This window comes from Myotis lucifugus, unplaced genomic scaffold, assembly GCF_000147115.1.
Source record: "Myotis lucifugus unplaced genomic scaffold, Myoluc2.0 scaffold_676, whole genome shotgun sequence".
NCBI lineage: Eukaryota > Metazoa > Chordata > Mammalia > Chiroptera > Vespertilionidae > Myotis > Myotis lucifugus.
Genome location: NW_005871724.1, coordinates 72,333 through 95,168, shown reverse-complemented (window position 1 = coordinate 95,168; position 22,836 = coordinate 72,333). Strand labels below are relative to the sequence as shown.

At 49.4% G+C, this 22,836-nt stretch overlaps 1 protein-coding gene across 5 annotated transcripts in view; it reads left to right on the top strand.

Annotated features, from left to right (window-relative positions):
- TBC1D14 (TBC1 domain family member 14) overlaps nucleotides 1-22,836 on the top strand; it is a 68,405-nt gene that overhangs the window by 13,222 nt on the left and 32,347 nt on the right. For 3 of the 5 annotated variants that reach the window (XM_023746415.1, XM_023746414.1, XM_006105351.3), the window contains exon 3: nucleotides 16,518-16,638. In XM_023746415.1, the coding sequence (XP_023602183.1) occupies nucleotides 16,518-16,638 (121 nt within the window). Of the gene's footprint in view, nucleotides 1-9,456; nucleotides 9,602-11,992; nucleotides 12,166-16,517; nucleotides 16,639-22,836 lie in introns of those variants that run through there. The other 2 variants (XM_023746416.1, XM_006105352.3) reach the window with 2 other exon arrangements.

Below are 22,836 nucleotides of genomic sequence, written 5' to 3'. Positions count from 1 at the left end.
CTGAACGCGCGGGAGGCTTGGGTCACCTGGGCCGGCCGCCGAGGGAGGAGCCTGCAAACGGTCCTCAGCCCCTCACCCAGGCTGGCCACGCCCCCATGGGGTGAGGGTCCCCGCTGGGGGGCGTGGGCAGCCTGCAGACAGCCATCAGCCCCTCACCCAGGCTGGCCAGGCACCCCAGCAGGGACCCCCACCCTGAAGGGGGTGTGGCCAGCCTGAAAACAGCCCTCAACCCCTCGCCCAGGCCAGTACTGTCCCCAGTGGGGACTCCCACCTCAATGGGGGCGTGGCTGGTCTGTAAACCACCATAGGCCCCTTGCCCAGGCCGCCCCGCCCCCCCAAGAGAACCCCTACCCTGATCCGGGACACCGTTCAGGGCAAACCAGCTGGCCCCCACCCATGCACCAGGCCTCTGTCTATATTAATAAAAGGGTAATATGCTAATTAGACTGGGAGACCTCCCAGGAGACCTTCCAGATGTTCTTCTGGACAAAGCCATGGTGGCGGGGCTGAGGAAGAGGCGGGTAGGGGCCAAGAGGGGTGGGCAGTTGTGGGTGATCAGGCCGGTGGGGGGGGCGTTGGGGGTGAGCAGGCCATCAGGAGGCGCCAGTTGGGGGCAAGCAGGCCATCAGTGGAGGTCAATTGGGGGTGATCAGGCCGGTGGGGGGGGCAGTTGGGGGCGAGCAGGCCGTCAATGGAGGTCAGTAGTGGGCGAGCAGGCCGGCAAGGAGGGCAGTTGAGGGTGATCCGGCTGGCGGGGGGGGTGAGAAGGCCGGCAGGCAGAGTAGTTAGGGGCAGTCAGGCAGGCAGGCAGGTGAGCGGTTAGGAGCCAACAATCCTGGATTGCGAGAGGGATGTCTGCTAAACCGGCAGTCGGACATTCTCTGAAGGGTCCCAGATTGGAGAGGGTGCAGGCTGAGCTGAGGGACACCGCCCCCCCACCCCCCGCACAAATTTCATGCACCAGGCCACTAGTTTCATATAAATGAAAAACTCGGTTCCTCAGTCACACTGGCCACATCCCAGTGCTCAGCAGCCACACGTGGCCACTGCCTGCCTCGTAGCACAGCACGGATTTGTACTTTCCCATCACTGTGGGGAGCTCTGCTGCTCAGCGCTCATCTGCTTAGTTTAGGTGACAATCTGTGACTTTATTTTTAACCTTTGTTCTCGTTGATGTAACAAAGCTGCACAGGGTGGTTGAGAAGCAACCAAATCAGTATGAGGCACGTGAAGCCAAGGGAAGCTGCAGAGGGAACTGTCCACAGGCCTGGGGGAGGAGGCGGAGGAGCCAAGGTGGCCTTTAGTAAGGCCGGTGTGGTGGACAGGCCGACCTGCTTCCTCCTGGGGCTGGGGCAGTGGCTGCCTGGCATGAGTCCTGTGTGACATGCTTGTGCACTCCAGCGCGTGTTTAAATGTTCTGGATGTTTAATGTGGTGGAGGCGGAGGGGCCTGCCCCTCTCAGAGCTGGGTTCTGGAGGAGTCTGCTGTGCCTCCAGCGTGGGGCCAGAGGACTTGGTGGGCATTCAGAGAGTGTGCCTGTAGCGCCAGGAGGTGACTGCTCTGCCCTTCTGGCTGAAGGCTGCTTAAGCTGCCTCATTTTCTTGAACCTTGGTCTCCTTATCTCCGAATGGGCGGTACCGGGGCGATGCATGTCCAGTGTTGGGCACAGAGGCTGGTGCTGTTCGCTCACTGGAATCTGTTAGGATCGCTTCCCTGCTTGCTGCTGTAAAGAATGAGTGAGTGAGTGAATGAATGAATGAATGAATGCTAGTAAATGCCAGCGCAGTCAAGATGAGCAGCAGAAAAGGCAAACAGAAACAAGGGACTTAACCTGTCCTAAGGGCGAACACCAGCGGTTTCTCTTGTGTTCTAATGCCTTGATTAAAAGCAGGCCCCGCTTGGTTTTCCTGTGATCCAGCCAGTTCTGCAGCAGGAGTTGAACTTAAGGGAACAGGAATAGTTCTGTCTCCCAGCTGGGCTTGATCTGTTTCCTTCCCTTGGGTGGAAGGAAAGTTCTTTGATCTGAGCAAAGAAACCTTTTAAGTTCAGCCGCCCTGCCCGTTGGGGGCTGACATTGAGATTCCTGTTCACCTCGGGTGGGGGGCGGCGACTCTCACTGTGGAGGCAGGAGCCTGCAGGAGTGGCGGGAACGGAACCAAGAAAGAACCGCGTGTCTATGTACTATGTAGCGTGTGCCCTGCTCACCAGCCGGACCGTGCTCCGGTAACCTCAGAGGCCTCACGGAGTTCTCTGCCGCGCCTCTGTCCCTGTCCTTAGAGATGCTACAGCTGTGGAAAAGGTCATCTTGGGGAGGCGGGGGAGGGAGAATGTGTGCTCTTCGTAGGATTCACGTGGCCTCCTGAGTTTTGGAGCACCCCCGTGTGCCGGGGCTGTCGGGAAATCACACTGACTTTATGGGGACTCCCAGGCATCTGTGCTCAGGTGCCTTGCCAGCCTGCCTTGGTTCTGCCCTTGGGAGAGGGGTTCAGGGTGACGTGCAGGTGCTGTGTGGCGCACAGGAGTTGGTGGGGTCTTGAGAAACCCACAGGCAACCCCATTCCTGCCAAGCAGCTCTTCAGCCACCAGCTACTTCCTACTAGTAAATTAACTTCTCTTGGTGCAAGTGGGTATAAAATCTGTTTTACTGAAAAAAATGTTGGTGGAATAACAGTTTAAACTCTTACCCCGTTTTCTACCTTGAATAGTGCCTGTTCTAAGCTGCTTGCCTGTTCTGTTTGTAGAGCACTGAATCTCTGAGGTAGCTGACGTTACATTCTTCATGGCCCGTATTGTTCATGTGCACACACATCTGACTGGATTGCCACACAGCTAGTTCCTGTTGATGCTCAGTGAGCTGGGTGTGTAATGAGAGTTGGTTTCTCAGTTCCAGTTTGCTGATGCTTTGTTGTGAATAGTTGTGGTTTGTCACAGGGTTTCTGTCAGGTTCTGTATGTGGAGGGATGAGTCATCCAGGTTTGCCTAGTTGCCGCTTTGGGCCCATAACAGTCCAGCTTTCCTGTTAATTCCCCTTTGCTTCCAGCCAGAGGCTTTCCAGTTCCAGGCTCCGTGTACAGGGTGTTTCAGGGAAGAGTAATCAGGATTGAAGTCCTAATAACCTCTAGGTTTCAGATTTGGGTGTTAGACACATTTCCTACCAGAAGGGGGGATACAGGGAAAGCAGTTAAGACGGCGTGGGCTCAGTCCCCCAGTCCACGTCCTGCAGGGTGGGAGGGAGCCCCACAGGAGGAAGAAGAAAAAGGTGAGGGGCCAGTTAGACGGGGAAAAACACCTCGTGGATCAGCCCTGGCCTTAGCACCTGACTGCTCACTCACTTTAAGCATATACCCTGGAATGAGCAGAGTTCATTCCTTTAAAATTCCTTTGAGAGCAGTGATTTTTAAAGCAGAAGAAATCTTGGGTCACACAGCTGTGCAGGTTTCAGTCTGATTGCACGTGTGGTCCACACCTGTGGTGGTCAGTTTGTGGGGAAAACACATGAATATGTATTTCCGTGGGTGAGCACTAGCTGCGGTAACAAACTTGAATTGGTTAATGGCTGAGACACAAAGGACATTTACTAGTATTTCCAGCTCATGCTCTCCCACGTTCTCCCCACCTCCTGGCTCCGGCGATTCCAACACGAGGCCTCTGGGCAGCTCTGTGCCAAGCCAAGAAAGGGAAAGGGCCGAAGGTAACCAGTGCATCTGCAGTTCACCCGCTGGGACTTAGTCATGTGGCCTCGCCCAACTGGAAGGCAGGCTGGGAAACTGGACTAGTGCCCAGACTAGTGAGGGAATGGGTTTGGAGAATAGTTGGGAGCATTGGCCATTTTGGGGGGTCATTTTTCTCCATCCCCCTTCCCTGTTCAGCTTCATGAGAATTGAATGCCTAGAGTCGATGAGTTGAATACTTTGTCATTCTGTTGCCTAAATGATAGTTCTCATCACCTGCAAAATACTCTCCAAACTCCCTGGCGTGGTGTCAGGACTCCGGCTCCCGTTCTGTGCTGCGGCCACAAAAGCCAAGCTCGTCACTTAGGGTTCTCTGAACCAGCCGTCTCACATAGTCACTTTGCCCCTTCTGCTCCTCTGCCTGGCAAGCTCCTGTGGTCCTTCAGGAGTCCTTGTTTGGATCCACATTCCTAGACTACTTTTCAAACAGCGCGACACCGTCCCCACCACTGTGGACCGTGAGCTTCCTGGGGCAGGGGTTGCATCTTAATCCAGTATTTGTTTTCCTAGCTAGTGCAGGCACTTAGTAGATGTTCAGTAAACAGTCTTAAATGAATGAGGGATAGACTGTAAACCTGAAAAAGTAATAAAGAGATGTTACCTTAACTGTTAAAATCTAAATATTTCCCCTTTTGATTATGTTGTTATTCTGTGTATTGGGAGGAGACTTTCCCTAGCGATCTCGGTCACACAGCTGTGCAGGTTTTTGTTTGATTGCACATGTGGCATCCACACCTGTGGTGTCTGCAACTTTTTTTTTTAAAGGAACCTATTTTTACATGTTTTCTTAAAGGTTCTTTTCGTTTAAACTATCATTCTATTTTTGCCCTTTCCACTTTTACACCTACTACCAATTTTTCCTTTTTACTGTATTTTCTTACACTTTTTTGAATTTAAAACATAAAATTGCATAATGTTTCTACAGTTCGGTATCCTACTATTTTACTTATAGAAAACATTTTCCCACAAAATTAAAAATTTATACACTTACGAATGTCTTTGTGGTATTCCGCCCTGTGAATCATTTACTTGTCTAACAGTAAGGAAGTGGCTTTCCTTCTGCTTTTTGATGATAAAATGACCTGTGGGCGCATGTACTGGTGCGTGGTGTACATTTCAGGATTTCCTGGGGCCGAATCCCAGAAGTGCTGCCTGCTTGGTGACCACAGTCCTGACCCTGGTCAGCTGACCTGCCCTCTCCCAAGAGGGTGTCTGTGAGCCCCCAAGAGCCCATTGTCCTTGGTGCAAGTTTACTGGCAGTGAAAGTCCAATCTCTGCTTTATGAATGAGGACACACTCCATGGGGGCCGGTGGACTGTCGAAATCTGTCACAGCTCTGGCCCCACGTGACTGTAGCTTGAGGTCTAGCAGGACTGGTCCTCCTGCTCCTGCGGACCCAGAATGCAGAGATGCCTTTGGTTTGCTTCTCTCCCTCTCCTGGGCCCTGGCTTCGGCTCAGAGGACTGAGGCACGCTGTCCTGCCTTTGCCTGAGATGCTCCCTTCTCTCGCCTGCGTGCCTCTGTCCGATGTCTGCGCATCTTTAAGGCCCAGCTCAGCTCCTCCGGGACGCCCTCCTGGCTCCCAGGGCAGAGGCGGCCTCCTCCAAGCATGCTGCTCTCTGTGCCTGCTCTCACGTTAGTCCAGTTTTGTTTTGTATGTCTTGTTCTTAGAATGAGGCCTTCAAGTCAGAGCCTGGATCTTAGTCATCCCTGATCCCCAGCGAATGCCTGGCGAATGTTCTTGGTTGGCCCTGGGACATGAACAGAACGTGGCTTTGCCCTGCCCGCTTGCACAGTGTAGACCCTTGCTCGTGGAGCCGCATGCAAGAGTGGTTCCTTCTCATGCACAGGGGCAGGCCACTTTGTGCCACACTCTGGGCTGGGCGTTTTCCGTACCAGAGAAGACAGGGACCTGCTGGATTCCGGGGGTGCAGCCCAGTGGAGGGAGAGGGCACACAGATGAGCTCTAGAAGCCACCTGGGTTAGGAATCAGCACACCATCTGGATCAATGGAAACCAGAGATTGGAAGATACTAGAAAAGGTTACATTATCAGGCAGTTGTTCCCAGTTTTATTTTGCTTTTGTTCGTAGAATTTTTAGAGTAGTTTAAAGCAAAATCTAAAAGAGTGTATTCACTGTTCATGGAAACTGCTGGCACAGAGCTAATCTTCAATTCATATAGATTAAAGCATCAATTAAAGAAACGAGAGAACACGTGACAGGAAGCATTTATTAGTTCAGGACAAAGTTCTCAGCTCTAGTTGCACAGAATTCTCTGGGAAACTAAAAAAATCAGTTGATGTGTAGGCCCCACCCTCAGCAATCAGTATTCATTGGTTTGGGGTGAGGCCATGGCGTTAGGATTATTAAAAAGTTCTCTAGTGGATTCTCGCTGCAGCCAGGATTGAGAACCACCCGTGTATGAACTTAAATCCAAATCCAAGCCCTTCAATTGACTGTGTGTCCTTGGGCAAGGTTATATCTCTGAGTTTCCTCATCTGTTAGAGGGAGAATCATACATAGACACCTTGAGGATGGGGGCCTGTGTCTCTGGGGGCCTGTGCCTCTGGCTGGCCTGTTGGCACAGCGCCTATGTAGGACACAGTCGGAGCGCAGTACAGTGGGGCCTTGACTTACGAGTTTAATTTGTTCCAAGACCGAGCTCGTTAAGGAGCTTGTTAACTCAAATTACTCTATCAACTCAATGCAAAAAATTGGCCGAGAGACAGCTGGTATCTCAAAATACTCGTTAGTCGGGATACTCATAAGTCAAGGCCCCACTGTATTCTGCTTGTTGAATGAAAGCAGTAACGGGTGAATAGCGTTAGGATGAGATGAGATGAGCTGCTTGGCCTGTCATGCATAAGCCACCCTCAGTGTTACTGATGAGCACAGGTAAGTCACCCATCCGGTGGCTGAGGCTGGTACCTCTGTTGCAGAGGAGAAAGCTGAGGTTTGTTTCTCACACAAAGTCAGGCAGCTGGTCCTGAAGCTGGGATATGAGCCCTGACCTGCGTGACGCTGAGTCCCACGAGGAGTCTTTGCGCCACAGCCAGATCTCATCCCTTCAGGTCTAAGTCCTGCATCCCTCCTCAGTGTGGTCGTGAGCCCAGACCCCTCACCATGTGTGATGTTTATAGCCTATGAGCTCGCAACTCCTCTTTCCCTCCTCTCAGGATTCAGTTGGAGATTAAGAATAAATTTGTGTTTTTCCCCAGTAAAGCAACGTTCAATACTAAACCACATGGGCGCTTTCGCCCTGCCTCCTTTCTCCTTGTGAAAACCTCCGCAGATGTTAGGGAATCCTCCCTGTTTAACTTCTCCTTCCTGTGTTTACATGTTGGGAAGGGTTGAAGGGGACTTCAAGGAGGCTGTGACCCGGCCACTGGGGCCTGTTTTGGACTCTGACTTATCAGTCGAGATATACAGGCCTGAGTGGGTTTCAGGGTTAGTTAATGAATGACCCGTGAGTGCAGGCTCTACAACAGGTTTCCTGCCAGCCCTCGGGGATCCAGAGAGCAAGTAGGGCACCCTCCCTCCCCCATGTAGTTAAGGAGATGCGGAAATAGCTAAAATACAAGTCCCAGCTCTTGGTCAATGATGCGTGTAAGGTGCTCTGGGAGGACAGCAGAGCCACTGGGTACAGAGGGGTCTTCATCCCGGAAGACTCCAGAGAGCGTGGGAGCTGAGCTAGCACTTCCTGAAGTGTAGCGTATACTGTTGTGTACACAGTGAGCCCTGCACGTGGGCCCTTGGAGTGTCACTGAGCCCTGAAGTCTCTGTCCTATCCCTTCCCTGTCAGGACCTTGCTCCCCCAGGGCAGCTGCTGTTTTGCTTGTTTTGGAGTTTCAGATAAATGGATTCATACAGCAGATACTTCAGTGTCTGGCTTTCTTTGCTCAGCTTTGCCTGAGGTTCACCCAGGATGTTACTGAATGGCGGCCGTATTCGTTTTCTCTTGCTCTGTATAGTTTTCAATCGCACAAACATACTTCTGTGTGTTGCCCATGCATGGAGGCTTGATTCTTAAGTCTGTGACACTTACTAATTAGGGGGTGCTCATCGTAATAGTCTCACGCATGTCTTTAGGCGCGCGCATGCTGGGGCGGCCCTGCCGAGTGTGCTTGGTAGACATGCAAAGCGCTTTTCCTAGGTGCTTGCTCACACTCTGCTCGGTAGACATGCTAAGTGCTTTTCCTAGGTCAGTGGTCAGCAAACTGTGGCTCGCGAGCCACATGCGGCTCTTTGGCCCCTTGAGTGTGGCCACGAAGTTTCAATCGCACTGTACGTGCGCGCCCGCACGTGGTATTTTGTGGAAGAGCCACATTCAAGGGGCCGCAGTTTGCCGACCACTGTCCTCGGTGCTTGCTCATACTGCTGCAGCAGCGCAAGCACTCAGGTGCTCTGCGCCCTCTCGGAATGCCGCACTGTCACTTGTTGGCTTCTGTGTTTGTTCTTTTCCGCCACCCTGGTGACGGGTGAGGGGATTTGGGTTTACTTTGCCTACCTTTCCATATTTTATTGGCCTCTGTTCTGAGGTGCCTGTGTGGGCCTGTCTCACTGATCTGTAGGCACACTTTTAGATTCAGGGTGAGAGCCTTTGTGGAATGCAGATCTCCTCTGCACGGTGGTTACCTTCTCATTCTCTGCAGATTTTTTGTTTTGTGTTCTTAATGAACAGAACTTCTTTTAAAAAAATATATATTTTATTGATTTTTTACAGAGAGGAAGGGAGAGGGATAGAGAGTTAGAAACATCGATGAGAGAGAAACATCAATCAGCTGCCTCCTGCACACCCCCTACTGGGGTTGTGCCCGCAACCAAGGTACATGCCCTTGACCGGAATCGAACCTGGGACCCTTGAGTCCGCAGGCCGATGCTCTATCCATTGAGTCAAACCGGTTAGGGCCAGAACTTCTTAACCATAATGAATTCTACTTTATAGAATCTTCTTTTTTATGGTTAGTGCCTTTTTTGTTCTATTTAAGAAATTCTGTTATCTTCTAGAATCTTTGTTTTGACATTACCTGCTAGATCCATGATCCATCAGAATTACCTTTCAGTATGATGTGAGGCAGTGGTTAATGTTCCTTAGCTATAGAGATCACCCTTCCCATGAACCTTGAAATACATCAGGTGACCATATAGCTTCTGTCATCTATTTGTCCTTTTACTACTATCACTAATTTCAATACTTTTTAAATTACTGTAGCTACTATATAATGGGTCTTGATATTTGATAGAGTAAACCCTCCTACTTTGTTCTTTAAGATTATTTTGACTATTCTAGGTTCTTTTTCATTTCCATATAAATTTTAAAATCAGTTTGGCAATTACCACAATAAATCTGTGGTTTTGTTTGGGATTGCATTGAATTTATTGATCTTTATTGATCATTTTTTACTATATGAAGACTTTTGGTATCTGAGTATGGTGTGTCTTTCTATTTATTTAGTTTTTCTTTAAATTTTCCACAGTATTTTATAGGTGTTTCTTGTTTTTTTAAATGTAAAGGTCTTGTGTTTCTTTCATTAAATTTATTCCAGGATATTTGTTATTTTTGGATGGTTTTACAGATGGCATTTTAGAAATGTTTATTGGAAATGCCGCTCATTTCTGTGTGTAGTCCTTGCATCCTGTGATCTTGTTAAATTCGGTTCTCGCTGTTGATCTGTGGATTCTTTTGTGTTTTCTGTGTAGAAAGCCCCCTGTCTGTGAGTGGGTTGTTTCCAGACCTCGCCCCTCTCCCACAGTGTTCTGGCCTCACGGAAGGCCTAGAGCTCCATGCGTGTGGAAGTGGCCTGGCCTCTGAAAGCTTCCCTGCTTCCCCACTCAGTGTGACGCTTGCCGGCGGGTGTTTTTTCACCAGGTACCTCATGCTTTATTAAATACCTTTTATCCGATTCAGGAAGTTCTCTTTTATTCCTAGTTTTATAATTTTAAAAGATCACACATATGTTACGTTTTGTCAAATGCCCTTTTTCCTACATTTCTCGGTTGTATGTGTTTTCTCCTTTATGTGTTTATGTGGCAAATAACATTGCACTTTTCTAATGTTAAGTAAGCTAACTGCATTTGCATTCTCAGGATAATCCCAAATTATTCATGATACACCATTCTTTATGTTCCATGATTGGATTGGATTTGCTAATATTTTGGTTATGACTTTCTGTCTGTAATTTGTCCTTTCTTATACTGTCCCTGACAGGTTTTGGTGTCAAGGTTGTGCTGGCCTTATAGAATGGGCTCAGAAGTATTCTGCTTCGTGTGTTCTCAGTGAGATTTTTCTCTGGTGGTTAAATGAACCTACCATGTGTTAAAACTTATAGAAAGTCAGTTTTATTGCACATGAATTTTTAAAAAGCCTACACACACACTCCGTGTCAAATGATTCTCGAAAGGGTACCAAACAGTCCTGGCTGAATAGTTTTTTCTTGGGGAATAATGCCCATAAACGTGCTCATTGAATGACTTCTGAATTCCTTCTGGGGTGGAGAGAGGGTAGGAGTGAAAGCTTTGGCCTCTGAAAGGCTTTGTGTATTTCTTCCCTAAATGCTTGGAAGAGTTCACCAGTGAGGCCCCCTGGGCTGAGTTTTCTTTGTGAGTTTCTCATTGTAGATATTTTTGGAGATTGTTTTGCTGAGGTATAATTATGACACATGACTGTTGCAGGTTAAGGGAGGATTTGGAGAGGTGTGGGAACATGGGGGTGTAGATTTGTAGGGAGGGAGGACACAGGGTCCTGAGAGAGACTGCGGGTGTGGCGCTTCCTGAGTGATGCCTGTGCCAGACCAGGTGTAGATTTGACTCCTGGGGGTGAGGGGTTTGACAAGTTCAAGTAAGATCGCAGGTTTGTAAGTGTGTCAGTAGTCAGAACAGTGCTCCTTAAACTGGAGCGAGCGAGCGAGCGAACATCAGAGCTTCTCAACTAGAGGGAGGCTCATACAAACAGATTGCTCCCCCCCCCTCCCCCCAGGTTCTGATTACGGAGGTCTGGGTGGGGGGCGCAGGATTTTGTGTTTCCAGCTAGTTCCCAGGTGGGCTGCCTCCAGTCCAGACACCAAACTTTGGAATGCAAGGAATTAGCATCCTCGCTAGTCACCCCCCACGCCCCCCCCCCACCCCCAACACACACAATTCAGCCGCACTGGGACTGGGATTTTGAGGGTGGTCTTTTTAAAATACATTTTTATTTATTTCAGAAAGGAAGGGGGAGAGAGAGAGAGAACATCAAGGATGAGAGAGAATCATGGATCGGCTGCCTCCTGCACGCCCCCTATTGGGGATCGAGCCTGCAACCCGGGCATGTGCCCTTGACCAGGAATCGAACCTGGGACCTTCCAGTCTGCAGGCGGACACTCTATCCACTGAGCCAAACCGGCTAGGGCTGTGGGTGTTGTTCTTTAGTCTTGGCCTGGCACAGACCAGGTGCTCAGTACCACTCCTGTGCCCTGTTGTCTCCCACGCTTGACTTATTTTTTGTACTTGCAAGAAGGAATACATGCTGATTTAGTTCGTGTTTTATAGCAGTATGGAAATTTGTAAAGTAAAAGTAAAATTTCCATCTTCATCCCTGCCACCTGGTACTGACTCTCCAGTCGCAGGTGGTCTCCTTTATTTAAGGGGCGTGGACTGGATATTAGAGGGCCCTGGCTGGGGTGCGGCGTCGCCTCCCCATGGGCTCATTGCAGACCCAGGAGTGAGCAGTGCCTGTGGGAAGGGCGGCAAGCCAGCCTAGACTAACTTCTTGTGGGTTTAGAATGGCTCAGGTTTGTTGACCTCGAAGTGGTTAGTTAGGTCTGGTCCTTGAAAAGGTTTTAATGGTGTTTCAAATCAGGAACAGGGAGAATCCCTTGGTGATGGTTCTGAGGCAGGGATTGGGTCAGGACTTTCCATGACCCTTTCTGTGACTCACCTGCATACCTGTTCTCTTTTTCACAAAGCTCAGTGTCTGACACACAGGACATGCTCTAAGTCGTTGCAAGTGTGACTTCACCTTGCTTCCCAGAAAGGAGTGCCCTGGGTTTTGTGGCTCGTTGGCCTCTCTGGCGCTGTGTGTGGCTCTGGGTCTCTGCATGGCGCCGAGATGTGGAGTGGAGCTGTGCTGAGTCCCCGGAACCGGTCACTCATGCTTTGCTTCCCAGACTGCCCGCCCTCCTCCCTCCTCCCTCCTCCCTCCCTGTGACTAGTTAGGAGTCAGAGCCCTGCCTGCCCCGCCCCCGCCTTTCCAGAGGCCGCTCTGTCCTGGTGCCTTAACCTTCCAGACTGTAGAGCTGGGCTCCGAAGGCATCCATGGTGCTTCCCCGGGACTCTGGCTCCGGCTGCCAGGAATGCGGCGAGGGGAGAGTCCGCCCGTCTGCGGCTGGCCTTGCAGAGCCGTGTGGCCGCAGTAGACGCGATGTCCGTCTCCTCTGCGCTCCTGCTCATGGACAGGTTTGTGGTCCCAGTGCTGCCTTTCTTGTTTTTAAACTGGAGACGTAACTGGAGCTGGGTTATTTCCCTGTGTGGAGGTGTAGGCCCCCGCTGCCCATTGGGCAGAGTTGCCTCCTTGTGTGTTTCTTAGATGAAGTGGGTGTGTCCTGTAGCTCCAGCAGGGTCTGCTGTGCGCCAGGAGCTCTCGGCAGGTGCTCACTACCCTCCCTTGAGTTGACCGCTACCTCTGTTTTTAGGGATCCACTCTTTAGCCTCAGATACTACTGGGGTCACATTTTCTAAAGGAGGAGAGGCTCCAAGTGTTTCTAGCTCTGAGCGCTTTTAGTTGTGGAACTAGGAATTTGGGGCACAGTGACTGGTCTTTCCCCGGGGCAGGGAGAATTCTGTCACACGGGAGGCTTGCTCTGCAGAGTGTGTTTTGTTTTTCACCTGAGATGGCTGAAGTGGCTGGCCTCTCCCTCTTCCCTGTCCAGAGCAGAGTGAGGGCCAGTGTGGGGTCTGAGGCAGGGAAGCCTGCCGCTGCTGCGGGGTGGAGAGCGGGAAAAGCACACAAGCTATGCAAGGGTTTTGGAAGCATCACTCAGGATTTCTGTCTTCTCTACCCCAGGGGGTGCCAGGGTGTGTATATCCCGTCAGGAGTGAAGTCCTTAACCTCCCCGAGCCGGTTTCCTGTCTGTACCATGGCGACTCTGTGCCTTCCTGGTGGGGCTGTTTCACACATGCGGTCCCTGATAGGTGATCTGTAAAGGAAATGGTGGAGGAGATAGCCATCGGGGCGCGTGGGACGGAACGCTGGGTGTTCCTGGTTACTCCTGGCTAACTTGCTACAACTCCTGTTAGTGAGCTGAACGAGGGAGAGAGCACGAGGCCCAGGCAGTCACTGAATTGCAGCAGAGTTCGCTTGCACAGTGTTGAAGGAGGAGGACTTTGGAGTTTTATTTCTCAAGACTGAGAGGTTTTGAGAAATCCCTGCTGAGAGTTGGTGGCTTGTGGAACCTGCTCCGCAGGGTGGGGAGGATTGCTTCATGCACCCTGGGACGGCGCTGACTCCAGATTTCCATGTAGCAGCTCGGACACGTCCCCCTGCCTCTCGGCCCTGTGCCCATTAGCTGTCTCTCTGCCAGGACTCCCCGAGCTGTTCGGATCCTAGCTTCCTCTACTTTAAATGGGCAGGAACCATTCTTGTGTCATGTTTGTGAAGAGGCCCTGAAAAGCATGCATGGAATAATTTTGAATGCTTTCCTACATGCCAGGAACTGTTCTAGACTGGAGTCACCACAGTGAATAGGAGGCAGTATATAGTACGTCCTCACTTAACGTGTCGATAGGTTCTGTGACTTTCAGTGAAATGACCCATAACAAAAACTATTTATTTTATTTATTATTATTTTAATAGGTTTTTACTGATTTTAGAGAGAGGGGAAGGGAGAAGGATAGAGAGATAGAAACATCAATGAGGGAGGAACATTGATCAGCTGCCTCCTGCACGCCCCCTAATGGAGATCTGGCCTACAACCCAGGCCTGTGCCCTGACCAGGAATCAAACTGGTGACCTCTTGGTTTGTGGGTCAATGCTCAACCACCGAGTCACCCCAGCTGGGCAAAAACCAATTTTATAACATCTGCAAGAGTTAAGTTTCTACAGCACCTCATCAACGGTAACAAACTGACGTCATGATTCGAGGACCTGCTATATCCACCCTCAAGGACTTAGATTCTGGTGATGAAAACCGAAAAACAAGTGGATAAATCTAGGCTGAGAAGAGGAAAGCTTCGTGGGGACAGGATTCTAATGGTCCATGTTGTCCCCGTGAGATGTGTCACTGACCCATCTTGCTCCTAACTGTGATGGCACTGTTTCCTTGTGACATGCACTCCCAGTGTGCCCGTGAGCTGCTGGCTTCCCGGGGCTGGCAGGCAGAAACCAGCACTATTTTTACTTGACTCTGTCATTGGTGTCAACATAAGGACGTTCAGACCTGTAGAGAATTTTGACGAGTTTACTTGAACCAAACTGACTACATGCTGGGGAGCAAGAGCTCAGATGCCCTGTAGAATGACAGTTTTGCAGCTTTTTTATACTTTTGGAATTAAGGAAGGAATGGAAGGAAGAGTACTTAGAGGTGGGAGAAACCAAGGTGCGGGGTATTTAAGGGTTTGTGCTCTGCTCCCTGAGGTGGTCATGCGCCCGGGAATCTGAAAAAGGCATTTCAAAGGTCTTCACCTCGAGGCACAGAACCAAGGGCATCTCCTATCTTTTCCTCTGCATTGTGACCTAGTGAGATGAAAATAATTATTTTGCAAGCCCTGGGATACACGCAGGGGTGAAACCCTGACTCCTTTTTCCTGCCCAAGTTCTCTGCCTCCCTCAGTCTGTTAGTTGGCAGTGGCTTAACCGCCTCTTCAGCATTATTATCCAGGGAATCGGGATAGGCATTGTCAACAGATGGGGGGGTGGGGGTCCAGCACCTTTCTTGTAAACCCAGCTGGTCCCTCGGTCCCTCGGATCTCTCTGTCACTGCCCTCCCTCCTGCAGAGCAGAGTGCTGGCCCAGCTGGGGGCTCGAGCTTGAGGCAGAAGTTCCTGCTCCTCCTGTGCTCTGCTCCCTAGTGGAGGAATGCCCCGGGGTGACGGCTGCTGCTGGCCAGTGGCTGAGTATGTGTGACAGGCTCGAGGTGGGCCTGGAAGGGTCCCTGGTGCATTGGGTAGCTGCCAACAACATGGCGGTGTGTGCTGTCGCTCCTGACGTTAGCGATGCCAGCTGTGATCACTTCCTCAAGGAAGTTTCTCCACTGGAGAGAGAACTGGTTTTGCCTTTGTGATCACCCTGGTATGAAGACCCTGGTCCTCATCCAGCTTTCACCTGCAAGGGTTAGCACCCAGTGGCCCGTTCTAACTCCACCCACCTTTCTGTACTTGCTAGGTGGCGTCCTGTAGCTCTCCTTCCTCCTCCGTGCATTAATGTTTGTTTATTTGTACCCATGTAGGCTCGTGCCTTTCTGTCTTATTCAGTGGATTATAATCCCTGTTCTCATTATTTATGTTGATGATTAAATTGTTAGCCAATGGGAGCCCTTTCAAACTGGCAGCTGTTTCCGTTAGCTGCGTCCCCTTCTTCCTTTGACACTTGCCTACCTGCTGGCACACAAGACGCTGCGCATCGGATACTTTGCTGTGGGCCTGGAAGCCACCTGTTTGTAGTGAGTACACCAAAGCGGTGCATCCCAAACAGAGCTTACTTTGCACCACCATTTGGGATTTGTTTTGTTACTTGGGTCTTGTGTTTATGTGTCGTTGGGAGAGGAGACCTCATGACAGACTCCTGGGTGGCTTTCTTTCTATGAAATGTGGAGACTGTGAATAGGTATATAGATTTACCTGATAGATAACTTAAACTAAACTAAAGGTTAAGTACTAAAGCAGCTGTTCTTTTTTTTTAAATCCTCACCTGAGAATTTTTCCATTGATTTTTTTTTTTTTTTTTAGAGAAAGTGTAAGGGAAAGGGGGAGAGAGAGAAAGAAAGAAATATCCATGTAAAAGAGACACATCGATTCCTGCTCACACTCCAACCGAGGCCAGGGTTCGAACTGTCAATCCACGTACGTGCCCTTGACTAGAAATTGAACCTGTGACCCTTTAGTCCGAGGGTTGATGCTCTAACCACTGACCAACACTGGCAGCTGTTCTTTGAGCACTGATTGTGTAGCTGTAACTTTTAAAAAAAGATATATTTTTATTGATTTCAGAGAGGAAGGGAGAGAGGAAGAGAGATAGAAACATCAGTGATGAGAGAGAATGATTGATCAGCTGCCTCCTGCACACTCCCCACTGGGGATCGAGCCTGCAACCCCGGCACGATACCCGACTGGGAATCGAACCTCCTGTCATAGGTCAACCCTCAACCACTGAGCCATACCAGCTGGGCTATAGCTATCATTTTAATTCCTACAAAGACCCATGTTGAACAAGGGAACTGAGGCTCAGACAGGTTAACATACAGGCCAGAGTCACACAGCGAGTGAATGGCTGAGCCAGAGTTTTCGTTCCCTTTGGTCTGACTTCAAAGTTCATTTTTTCTGATATCCTGTGTCATGATGTAATACATTCCTTACTCTAAATTATAGAATTTGTACACCTAACAATGAATAACAAAAATCTTACTTGAGGTTCAAGGTCTTTCACCTACTGCATAATTTCATGTCTGTATGGAAATCAAGTCTGAAAACCTGGAGTGAGTGGCTCACCACATTGACCTGTCACAGGAAGTCTGCTGGTTTTCTTTAGAGTGACTCGGCTGTCCTGATGTTCTAACCACCGAGGAATTCCCTAACCTTTTATTCTCTCCCTATAGGAACTTGCTTACTAGAAAACAAAATGCAAGACTTGACAAACAAAATGACTTGGGATGGAAGTTATTTGGAAAAATACCACTCCGAGAGAATGCTCAGAAAGAGTCAAAGAAAGTACAAAAGGTATACAAGATACACACAACGTGTGCTGTGCAGCATATACTTATGAACCTTGCAAAAGTGACTATTTTGGAGGTTTTGGGACGGGGAAACTTTGTATTAATTTGCATGCCAAGTTCCTAACACTCAAGCCTGTCTTCAGCATGTCAGTGACTGTACTTCATCATTTCTGACAGTTTGTAACAGGCACATCAGAGTGTTCAGTTGAGAGAGCTGGGCTTTAGATATTTATAACTTGATTTAATGTAGTCACTTTTTCCTGGTAATAGTTGCAAATGTGTTTGTGGTTGATTTGTATTGACTGTGTTTGCTAGTAAAGCGCCCTCTCTGATCCCCTGGGCTTCCTGGGACTGAATCCTTCCGGTGCTGCGTTGTTCACCCGGCTGTAGTGACCCTCCCTTGCTGGCCTTGGAGCTGCCCACATGTCTGCCAGGCTTCGGGGTCAGGCCCGTCGGGGCAGCTGGAGGCACATGCTCACCTTTCACAGAGGGGCTCCTGCAGGGACAGCAGGCCGGGGGGCTGACCCACCACCTGCATCTTCTAGGCTGTGAGCCCAGAGCTGCGACACTGCCCCCAGCAGCCGCACCCCTCCCGCCTGCTTTGTGTTCATTGATGATTGTTGTGAACACTCGAGGGTCTACTGGTACAGGCCCTCGCTCTGCACTGGGGTTGGGGAAACAGCACACACCTGTGCTCAGGAGAGGCCTCGGGAGGAAGTGCTTGCAGCGCAGCGGTTGGAAGAGCAGCACAGGTGCATGGGGAGGGCGGCAGGGCCTGCGGGCCAGGCCATACAGGGGGTTGAGTGTAAAGGTGTGATGGAGAAGTCATAATAATGGGGATGGATCATGTACTGAGTGGTTACTTCTGCTAACTTTAAGTGAGTCATCACTTAGATTTCTAGTTCATTTAAAACTCGCAACAACCTTATGAAGAAGATACTATTATTGTCCCCATTGTACCAAAGAAGCATCTAGACCAGCCGTGGGCAAACTATGGCCCGTTTGAAATGAATAAAACTAAAAAAAAAAAAGACCGTACTCTTTTATGTAATGATGTTTACTTTGAATTTATATTAGTTCACACAAACACTCCATCCATGCTTTTGTTCCGGCCCTCCGGTCCAGTTTAAGAACCCATTGTGGCCCTCGAGTCAAAAAGTTTGCCCACCCCTGATCTAGACACAGGCAGAGGAGCAGCAGGGCTGACTGTCGGGAAGGGGCAGCGTGAGCAGGAGGTGGGGGTGCTGTCCAGGGGGCCTCTGTGATGTGATGTGATGTGATGGTGATGTAATGTGGCATGATGACCCTGGTCCCTGGCTCTGGCCTGCAGGCTCAGAATGATGTGGTCACCCTGGAAAGAGTGTGGCTCTTAGGCTAGTCCAGGTGAGAGAAAGGGGTGTCTGGCTCAGGGCTGTGGCAGTAGTGGTGGCCGAGGTTGGCCCCTCTGAGCATGAAACATGGTGGATACAGGCGGGCGGTGTGTGAGGGAGGCAGTGTGCACACATTGGGGTCTGGCCGGGGCCACAAGGTGGATGTGCACCTATTTTATGCCTTATCAAATTAAGTTTGTTCTGAATGTGGCCTAACATTCCCCAGAGCTGGTGTCTGGAGCCAGGAGATTCACAAAATAAATCAGTGTTGGAGTTTGTATTTTAAATTTGGATCACTTCTTGTATAGGCTTATTAAAATAGCATAAAATTAAAATATGATGAGTTTGTTTGTAAAACTCAGCAAAATATTTCTTAGAAGACTAAGTAGCCAAGCAGTTAAAATATTTTAAAAGAAATCCACACTTTCAAAAAAGTAGCTATCGTACTAAATAGATTTATTCTTAATATTACTTGCATCGTGCTTAAATGTCTCTGCCATCTTGGTCATTCGTTTTCTGAAGGTGAGTGTGGGCATGTTCTTTGACCTAAAGGGTGTTTGTGAGCTGAAATGAACAGGTCAGCTAACTGTGTGGTGACACAACACTGCCGAGAAGAGCGCCGTCTGGCTGCAGCCATCAATAACAAAGGATGTGCTTGCACCTGCGCGAGCCATGCAGTCCTGCCGTGTTGTTTGCTGGTGCTTTGTGTCTCTCGCCCTCTCATCTCTCATCCCTCCCGTCCCCACTCTCACCCCCACCCCACCCCCAAGCTGCACTGCCTGAGAGGGATCCAGAGCCAGGGACCTGCCCCCGTGGGGAGGCTCCTGGGCACCTGGCTCTCGCTGGCTGTTGTCGCAGACGTCAATTCACACACTCAGAGAGCCCCGTGCTGGGCCTGCGTGCTAGACTGTGGTCCCGGGCGGTGATGATGCTCCATCAGAGCTAAAGCCCGGCAGGTGTTGGGGAGACGAACTCCTTTCCCTTCTTTCGCAGCTTGTAGTACTTAGAGCATCACATGGTGACTTAATGCGGGTGGGGGCCAGGCACCAGCGCTGTGTCCCAGCCTTGCCACAGCCTGGCTGCGTGGCTTTGGGCACGTTACTTCACCTTGTTGCACCCCATCTTCCTCCTCTCTGGAACTTGGAGAACAGGAGTCCCTGCCTCTGAGGTGCGGGTTAAGAGAGTGAATATTCACCATGTGCTCCGAGCAGCGCTGAATGTCTCTAGTGCTGGGGGTGTTTGCTGTTCTGGTTTCTGTCCTGTGACAAGTCTGCCCTGGACAACAGGAAGTGAAACTGCATGTGAGAATGAACCTGGCCCTGCCTCTCCCTTCATTTGCTTCAACACATACTGCCGTGCTGGGGCCAGGCCGGGCTGGCTCTGAGCGCTTCTCTGTCTGTGGTCACCCTCTGGGAGCTCTCAGCTGGACTCGAGGCTTCGCATGTCCCCCTCCGCTGACAGCCCCCACGTATGTCTCCAGCCGGGACTGCATCTCTGATCCAATGTGGGCCTGCAGCTGCCTACTGTACAGCTTCACGTGGACGTGTATAGGCATTTCCTGTTTAACAAGTAGAGGCCTAAACTTTATTTACTTTCTTTCCACCCTTTTGAACCTGTTCCCTTGCATCTTTCCTCATTTTGGTAAATGACAGACTTGACCCTTTTATTCAGGTCTAAAACATGTATTGAATTGAAATACTTTTTTTTTAAATATATTTTATTGATTTTTTACAGAGAAGAAGGGAGAGGGATAGAGAGCTAGAAACATCGATGAGAGAGAAACATCGATCAGCTGCCTCCTGCATGCCCCCCAGTGGGGATGCGCCTGCAACCAAGGTACATGCCCTTGACCGGAATCGAACCCGGGACCCTTGAGTCCGCAGGCCGACGCTCTATCCACTGAGCCAAACCGGTTCGGCGAATTGAAATACTTTTTTAAAAAAATATTTTTATTGTATTTTCGTATTTAGTTCAGTATGCATCATTTTGTTTTATTTTTAAAATCTTTATTGTGAAAGTATTACATATGTCCTCTCTTTTCCCCCATCGACCCCCTCCAGCCCCACCCCAGGCCCTCACCACCCCACTGTCTGTGTCCATGGGTCATGCATATATGCATACAAGGTCTTTGGTTGATTACCTCCCACCCACCCTCCCCCACCTTCCTTCCGAGATTCCGCACTCTGTGCCAAGCTTTGAGGTCTAAAACTTTAGAATTGTTCTTCTCTTCTCACATGCCCTTCCAGCTGAACAGGTGTTTTGTTTATACTTAAGCTCTGCAGGTGAATCCGATGTGCAGTCTTGTTTGAGAAGCAGTGGCTGGGAAATTGGATGTTCCAGTGAAGTTGTGTAGGTGAAGCCATGTTATCGAGTCCTGCTGTAGCCTGGCATGAGATGGCCACGGCTTAATGGTCCCCCAATTGCTCAAGTTTTGGGATATGGGGAGTGGATTTTTTAAAGATAAATTAGCAATACATACTTCCTCATTATATTAACTTGTAGAAGATGTATAAGATGCTAGCAAATTAAGAAATTTGGAGTCTTGCTACCCCAAATAACTACTGTTTGCATTTTGGTACTTTTCCTTTCAGTAATTTTTCCATGCATGTTCTTTTAATTTTTTTAAAAGAAAAGACCACTAAAGGTGGATATCAGAAAGGCACATGGCTGCAAACATTTAGGACAGAGGTTTTTTGTTGGTGTTGGTTTATGTTTTTTTTTTTTGTTAATCCTCACCCGAGGATATTTTTTCCATTGATTTTTAGAGAGAGTAGAAGGGAGGGAGGGAGGGAGGGAGAGACAGACAGACAGACAGACAGACAGACATTGATTGGTTGCCTCCAGCACGTGCCCCAACCCGGGCTGGGGATCGAACCTGTGCCCTTGACTGGGAATCTAACCCTTGACCCTTTGGTGCTCAGGCCAATGTTCTAACCACCTTGCTACACCAGCTGGGGCAAGGACAGAGTTTGTGAGTCTTTTAAACATAACATGGTGTACACAGACTTGAGGAATTGGCACTATTGTCAGGAAACGAGGTTCAGCAGATAGTTTGGGTCCTGGGTGGGCTCTGAGGCAGCGGCTGAGGGTGGCCAGCAGAGCGGCAGGAAAGGACAGGCTTGTGGAGGGCAGTGTCCTAGGAAAAACGCTGCCAGCGAGCAAAGGTGAGCGCCGGTGTTTGGCTTTTTATAACCTGGAATGTCTTGGACGACCTTCTGGAATCTCAAGTCAGCGGTGAGATGTTAAAGAGAGAATCCCGAAGAGGGCAAAACCAGGACCTCTCAGAGTAACAGTCATTCTTCTCACCTCTGGGTTCTGAGAAGTCTGGGTGCTTAGAAAACCATCCATCATCACATATTGCGGGAGGGATAAGCCCTGTGGTCAGTGCAGGTAACGGGGGTGGGCCTGCGGGTAGATTCTAAAACAGAAAACTTCCTTCATTGCCATCATCCCGTGTATCCTTGGAGAATGGGTTTAACCAGTTCACAAGAAGAGCAGCCCCATTCTGGGCAAGTACACTCGGCTCCATCTCTCCCAGTGGATGCAGCTGTACAACTTGCACATCGCGCATGGCATAGGGTTAGGGGTCCGGAAAAGTAACAGTCGGGGAGGAAAACCAGAACTTGAAGTACCACTGAATTGACTGAGTTTACCATTTCCCCCCTCTGGTATTTCACAGCCAGAATTCAAGGTAGCCCCAACCCATGGGGGGTGTTAACATGGACAGACAGTGCTTGGAGACACTCTCTGGTTCTGGGTGAGAAAGGGGTCTCCTAGCACTCAGAGAGAATGCAGAGGCCCCACATTTGATTGTTGCCTTTTCTCTGTTCTCGCACACCCAGCCCCCAAGCAGTCTCTTGGCAGCAGAGCAAGGGCTGGCAGGAGCCTAAAACTGATTACAGGAGCTTCGTTCCCAAGGTGGGACAAACGCCTGATGCTGTATTCTCTCTTCCCACCATTTGGCCCCAAGACAGACATAGTTGTGGGAAGAGTGGCTAGAGAACCAGAAAAAGGGAGACTGAGGAACCAGCAAGTACTGGGGGCCGTGTCGGGAGGAAGAGCTCAGGAAAGTGACTGTTTAAGGTTGTATGAATAGCAGGGCTTACTCCCAAGTTGTGGATACATGGATCCGACCCAAATAGCACACATAGACTTCGAGAACTGACCGTGGGGATAGGCCACCACACAAATCCCAGACAGCTGGGTGGGCGCACGTGGGATAGATTCACCAAGTACTGCAAAGGCTTTGAAATCTCAACTGATTTTGGAACCACAACTCACAGAAGCCTGATTAGAACTTGGATCTGGGATCCAGCCAGGTCAATTGCCTGCTGAAACAAAAGTATCAACATTCTCCAAGGGGTTTTGATAAGACCCAGAGTCTCGTGACAATATTCAAAATATCTAGAATGCAATTAAAAATTACTTGGCATATGAAAAACTAAGAAAATCTCAACTCACAAGGGAAAGACAACAGACACCAGTGCCAAGATAACACAGTTGTCAGCATTAACTAGTAAAGCAGCTGTTACAAAAATGTTCCAACAAGTAAGGGCAAACACTCTTGAAATGGAAGATAGATTGTGTCAGTACGGATACAGAAAATACAAAGAAGAACTACATAGTAATTTTATAACTGAGAAATACAGTAACTGAAATAAAAACTGGACAGGCTCAGTGTAGGATGGAGATGCCAGAGGAAAGAGAGAGTGAACTTTTAGATCAATAGGAATTATCCAATCTGAATAATACAGAGAAAAAAAGATTGGAGGAAATGAGTAGAGCCTTGGGGACATGTGGGACAACATTAAAAAGTCTAACACTTGCCCTAA